Below are 6152 nucleotides of genomic sequence, written 5' to 3'. Positions count from 1 at the left end.
TGTCTGAGTTTCTGAGACTTAGTTTCTCATTTCTGGCTGAGTTTTCATACCTGTCAATCATTGCCATCAATCTCGACCAGTCTAATTTCGCACCGAGTGGGATTCGAACCACACAAGAAAGACTTCGATCGGAGCCGCGCTCTATCCGTTGAGCCACGCCCGCAAGCAGAACCACTCAATCAAAACAATATACCGAACTGGCAAAAGACGGGGTATATTATAATATGGGTAACAGTACCCCTTTTTTAAACCTGACTGAAATTCGAGCCGTTACTAGCAACCCTGCGGGGCCAAGGCGCCGAGTATGCACCCGGCACAGTGACAAGCCGTTACTAGCAACCCTGACCCTACCTAACCCCCGGAAAAGTGACTATCAGCGATCCGTGGATAAAAAAATAAAATAAAAAAATGAAGGTGACTATTGGCCATCCGATATAAGAGCATCCAATTGCCTGATTGTTGATCTATAATGGCAGCAGAGCTGTGATTTGACTTTTGTTTCCAAATGAACAGTTTTGTGGAGCAATCCGCTAAAATGTAAACAGCGCCAAATAATTTTCTGAGTTCGCCCTCCACACGATTTTCCAAGCCACAATCAATTTTTAAGGTGTACGCCAGAGGAGTAGGAAGGCTAACTGGGTAAGTAATAGTATGCAAAACATTCGAAAGTAATAGTCGCGCGGCTGAGGTTAGACAGGAACCCGTCTGCGTATTTTTTTTTAAATCTGATGAATACTTGACGGGTTAGAGCTGTGAGTCCGATTTTGGACTCAAAAAAATTATAGTAGGAAATTCGAATTTAGCGCTGTCCTCACTTACTAAAATAAAAACCAAATTTCGGAACTTGCGCTTTCTTTAAGAAAGTGTGACCAGTGAAACAATAACAGGATTTGATTGGCTGTGTTTTCAACCGTTATTAGGATATGGGAAATTCAAACTGTCAGCCCATACCATGCTATATATTTCGCCATCAGTATATAGAATAAGAAATCATAGCATGGATCTCCAGGCTAGGCTGAGGTCGAAAAACGTTTCATTTCGTGATACATATTTTAGATTCCAAAAAAAACAACGGAAACTCGCGAATTAGTATGTGTAGATTACAAAATCAAAAAGTTTCCACGATATTATCGTGCAAGTAACGAGTAATTGGCGATTTTTATGGCGCGCCAAAGCGGAAATAAATACTATCTTTTTAAAACAATACTATCTTCGTTTAAAACATACTATCTTTTTTTTAAAACATACTATCTTCGTTTAAAACATACTATCTTTTTTAAAACATACTATTTTCGATTAAAAACATACTATCTTTTTTAAAACATACTATTTTTTGCTTAAAAAATACTATTTTCGTTTAAAACATAGTATCTTTAAAAAATAATACTATTTTTACTATCTTTCATACTATCTTTTTAAAACAATACTATCTTTGTTGTAAACATACTATCTTCGTTTAAAAAATACTATCTTTTAAAAAAATACTATCTTTTTAAAAAATACTATCTTTTTTCGAATATAGGTTGCCTCGATTATTCAAATTTGTGTAATTTTCATTTTGAGGGGCGTGTAATGGGCGTTGGTTTTTCGTGTTTATTTTATATGGCCTCATCCGCCCACATGCAGGACCAACATAGGGCCAACATAACAAGATGGCTTCCGGCTCCCTACAAGATCTGACCTGACTGACAGTAAAATTGCTACTCGTGGCAGACCATTGAAAGATATCAACGAAGACCAAGTCCTTGCACTAGAAACAATAGGGTTCAAATGGAAGGAAATTGCTGATCTTATTGGAGTCTCGGATAGGACACTTAGAACGCGAAGAAAGGAATTTACTCAACATAACATTGAGATCAAAACCAAAACAGTGGTGTTTTCACCACATTTTGGACTTTCTGTTCCGCCATTTCCATATAAAGCATGTTGTTCTTTCCATCCAGCAAGCATGGTCCCGCCGTCCCACCATGCGCGGGTCATGCATGCAAACTTTAAAATGAGCGAGGCAAGACGTGCCAACCTCGTTTCCAGACTGTTTTCGAAAAGATAGTATGTTTTAAAAAAGATAGTATCGTTTAAAAAAAGATAGTATCATTACAAAAGATAGTATGTTTTTAAACGAAGATAGTATGTTTTAAACGAGAATAGTATTTTTTCAAACGGAAATAGTATTTTTTCAACGAAAATAGTATTTTTTGAACGAAAATAGTATGTTTTAATCGAAAATAGTATTTTTTTAAAAAGATAGTATGTTTTAAACGAAGATAGTATTGTTTTAAAGAGATAGTATTTATTTCCGCTTTGGCGCGCCATAATTTTTTGCGTTTCCAGGCAAAATTGCAAGGCCTGGAAATTCATGATTTTATATCGCTTAAAATCAGACGAATTCATTATGCCGAGCGGACGCAGTCTAGAGTGAGTCTTCACAAAAGGCTGCGGAACGCCGGCTAAGTCCTCTTCTCACTTTCGTTTTCGGATCAAGATGGCGTCGCCAACGACCGAAAAAACTAAAGTGAGATATGATGTGACTAAATCTAATAAATCTAATGAGAACAACACAATCAGTGAGGAAAATCAATTAAATAATGCAGATTTAACAAAAACAAACGTTGAAGGAACTGATAGGAATGGTAGTTTAAAGGAAAGAGGAAGAGACAAGAAGAAAAAGAGGAAAAGAACACCCTCTCCCTCATCCTCCTCCAGCAGAAGTTCCAGTTCATCATCAAGCAGCTCAAGTAGCTCCGATTCCTCTGAGGAGAGACGGAAAAAGGAGAAAAAGAAGAAGAAGCAAAAGAAGAAAAAGCAAGTCAAAAAGAAACGAAAATCCAGAAAAAGAAGCAGAAGTTCCTCTACCCCTCATCATCTAATTCGAGTGACGACAAACCAGAATTATTCCAGATGGACGTCAATGAACATGACTGGAAACTTGATCCCAGACTTGTGAAGTATCTGGAGAAGCACATCAGGAATTACATACCTGATAAAGAGCTTGAGAAGGACATACTGGAAGAAACACCAGTCCCAAGCAACGTCTCACCTGAGTTAAAAATGGATTCATTATTCGATTGCTTACTCAGAGAAAAAGGGTCAATGGGAACTAAAACCCTGGCCGTGGACAAATCGATATCCCGGATATCGAATAAAGTCAGAGATATCTTGGCTCCGCTTGCCAAAATCTGGCAGAGCGTTGAGAGAGCAAGATCAGGAGACGAGAATGAAAAACTCGATCTCGAAGAGTGGCCACTCATTTCCAACAGTCGATACTGCTGTTAGGACAGGCCCTCAATGCCAGCAATTTCTTCCGAAGGAAAAATGCTTTGATGGGACTTGGCATTCGTGAAAGCCATATCAGTGTGTGGCTCAGAGAGACCCTATTAGAGGAGTTACAAGAAAGTGATGGAAAACTTTTTGGAGAGGAGACAATAAAATCCCTCACAAAACAGGCAAAAGTGAACAACCAGTCACTCAAACAATTCCTCTTTTCAAGAAGAGTACAAACAGCTAATCGCACTCCCTTTTCATGGAGCTCCTCCCGATCAACAAGTCACGGAGAGGGGCACGAACAATACACCGATGAACAACAGGCTGGCTTGCACCACAGAATTCAAAACCGAAGAGGCAAAGGTAAGAAAAATTCTGTCAAACTTCACAGAACCTCTCTCCAGTCAAGCAAAACCTCTGCTGACAAACGGGGAGTCACAAAAATTTGGGAAATACACCCAAGTATAAAAAACCTCATAGAGGATTTATCAAATCCCCAGTTGACACAGACTGGAAGGACAGGATTTTTCAAAACAATTGGTCAAAACTGACTCAGGACAAATTCATCTTGGAAACAGTTTCAGGCTTAGTGATCCCAATAATAGGGAAGCCGATTCAAAAAACAAGACCACAACAAATAAATTCAAATTCCAAAATGAAAGCCTTGATAAGAGCAGAGATAAGAACCTTACTGGAGAAAGGGGCTGTGAAGAGAGTTCTAAACACAGAAGGTCAATTTTTGTCCACTCTATTTTTAAAAGAGAAAAAGGAACCAGGAAAATACAGGCCAGTTATAAATCTAAAGGAACTGAACTCATACATTCCATATCAAAAATTCAAAATGGAAACTTTGAAGGATGTGAAAAACATCCTTCAGAAGGGGGACTTCATGGTCAAAATCGACCTGAAGGACGCTTATTTTGCAATACCGTTGCATCCCCAATCAAAGAAGTATGTGAGATTCAGCTGGGAAGGAAGCCTATACGAATTCCAATGCCTGATGTTCGGATTGGGACCAGCTCCCAGGTTCTTCACAAAACTACTCAAAGTACCCATTTCACTGTTGAGAAGGTTACAAATAAGAGTCCTCATATACATAGACGACCTATTGATAGTAGCAGGGTCGAAAGGAGAAGCAATCTTCTCAAGGGACACAACAATCTTTCTTCTGGAGAATCTAGGGTTTACAATAAATCTACAGAAGTCTGTACTGGTACCAAACCAACAGTTGGAGTATCTGGGAGTCTTAAACAGCTGCGATATGACCTTCAAAGTCCCACTAGAGAAAGTGCAAAAACTGAGGAATTATGCATTCAAATGTTGAGTCTGAAAACTTTTCCCATAAGGAAACTAGCGAGCCTAATAGGGAATCTTATGGCAATCGCCCCAGCCTTCACCCTAGCACCACTCCAAATAAGGTTCCTTCAAAAATGCATGAACACGCAATTAGCGAGATGCGAACAGAGATACGAGTCTGCAATGAGCTTGGACAACAAAGCAACGGAGGAGCTAAAGTGGTGGGTAGAAAACCTTTCGACAGGAAATGGGAAAAACATAAACATCTTACCCCCAGATTTAATTATAAGCTCAGACGCGGCAAAGGGAAGAGAAGGAGGATGGGGGGCCCACTGTGGTCAGATCTCGTCAGGAGGACTATGGCAAAGTTGGGAAAAAGAGGAAATATAAATGTCCTAGAGATGAAAGCAGCTCTCATAGCTCTGAAAACCTTTGTGAAGGGAATCATCTGAAGTCAATACATCTATTGATAGACAATCAGGTAGCTCTAGCTCACATTGTGAAAATGGGTCGACCAACAAATTTGACTCTAGTAAACATAGCCAAGGAAATATGGTCTTTCTTGACCCAGAAAGGGATCACTCTTACTGCAGAATACATCCCATCGAACTTGAACAAGGAAGCCGACTTCGAGTCCAGGAACTCGACAGACTGGAGCGATTGGAAGCTAAAAAGGAGGGTTTTCATACAGATAGTGGAAACTTTGGGAACTCCAGAAATCGACCTATTTGCTTCCAGAACAGCCCACCAACTGGAAACCTATTTCAGTTGGAGACCAGACCCGGATTGTCAAGCAATAGATGCATTAACTCAGACCTGGGACCAAACTCTAGCATATGCATTTCCCCCATTTTCTCTGATAGGGAGGTGCCTGGAGAAAGCACAAAGGTCTCGAGCTACAGTAATTTTGATAGCCCCAATCTGGACAACCCAACCCTGGTATCCAGTTTTACTGGGGATGTTAATCTCAAACCCAAGGAAGATAGAAATGGAAAGGGACACTCTAACCCACCCATTGGAGGAAACGCACCCTCTCATTCGAAACAAAACACTGCACTTGGCAGTGTGGGAGATATCAGGGAACATGAGTCTTCAGAGGGCATATCACAAACTGCTGCTACCCTTATCCAACAATCCAAAGCAAAGGGAACTAGGAGACATTACATGTCAGCCTGGAAAAACTTCAGTAGCTGGTGTCGTAAAAGGGAAATTGATCCCATTTCAAGTACTATAGAGACCGTAGTCAACTACTTGACAACCTTATTCGAAGAGGGTAAAGAATATAACACCATAAATGGGCATAGATCAGCCATATCCTTTTACCATAGAATTGTTGAAGGGCTACCAGTGGGGCAACATCCACTGGTCACTTCCTTACTAAAAGGAGTTTCAAGACAGAGACCCCCGATGCCTAAATATACGGAAATATGGGACATCGACACAGTGTTGAATTGTATGAGGGAATTACCAGAAAACGAACATTTACAACTAAAAGAACTTACTTTTAAAACTGTAACACTTTTGGGAATCCTGGCGCCAAATAGAGGCTCGGAACTTACGGACCTGGATATTGATCTCATGGGGAAATCAGAAAC

At 40.0% G+C, this 6152-nt stretch overlaps 1 protein-coding gene across 1 annotated transcript; it reads left to right on the top strand.

Moving 5' to 3' along the window:
- The first annotated feature begins 2482 nt into the window (after positions 1 to 2482).
- On the top strand, positions 2483 to 2944 carry LOC136803919 (ADP-ribosylation factor-like protein 6-interacting protein 4). The gene has a single exon (XM_067060642.1). It carries the CDS (start codon positions 2483 to 2485, stop codon positions 2942 to 2944), a length of 462 nt encoding a protein of 153 aa, XP_066916743.1.
- The last annotated feature ends 3208 nt before the right edge of the window (positions 2945 to 6152 follow it).

Source organism: Clytia hemisphaerica, unplaced genomic scaffold (genome assembly GCF_902728285.1).
Source record: "Clytia hemisphaerica strain Z4C2 unplaced genomic scaffold, Clytia hemisphaerica genome assembly, whole genome shotgun sequence".
Lineage (NCBI taxonomy): Eukaryota > Metazoa > Cnidaria > Hydrozoa > Leptothecata > Clytiidae > Clytia > Clytia hemisphaerica.
This window is presented reverse-complemented; position numbering and strand designations above follow the sequence as displayed.

Coding starts and splice junctions, on each gene's coding strand:
- LOC136803919 (XM_067060642.1), top strand. CDS start 2,483: ATGGCGTCGCCAACGACCGAAAAAACTAAAGTGAGATATGATGTGACT.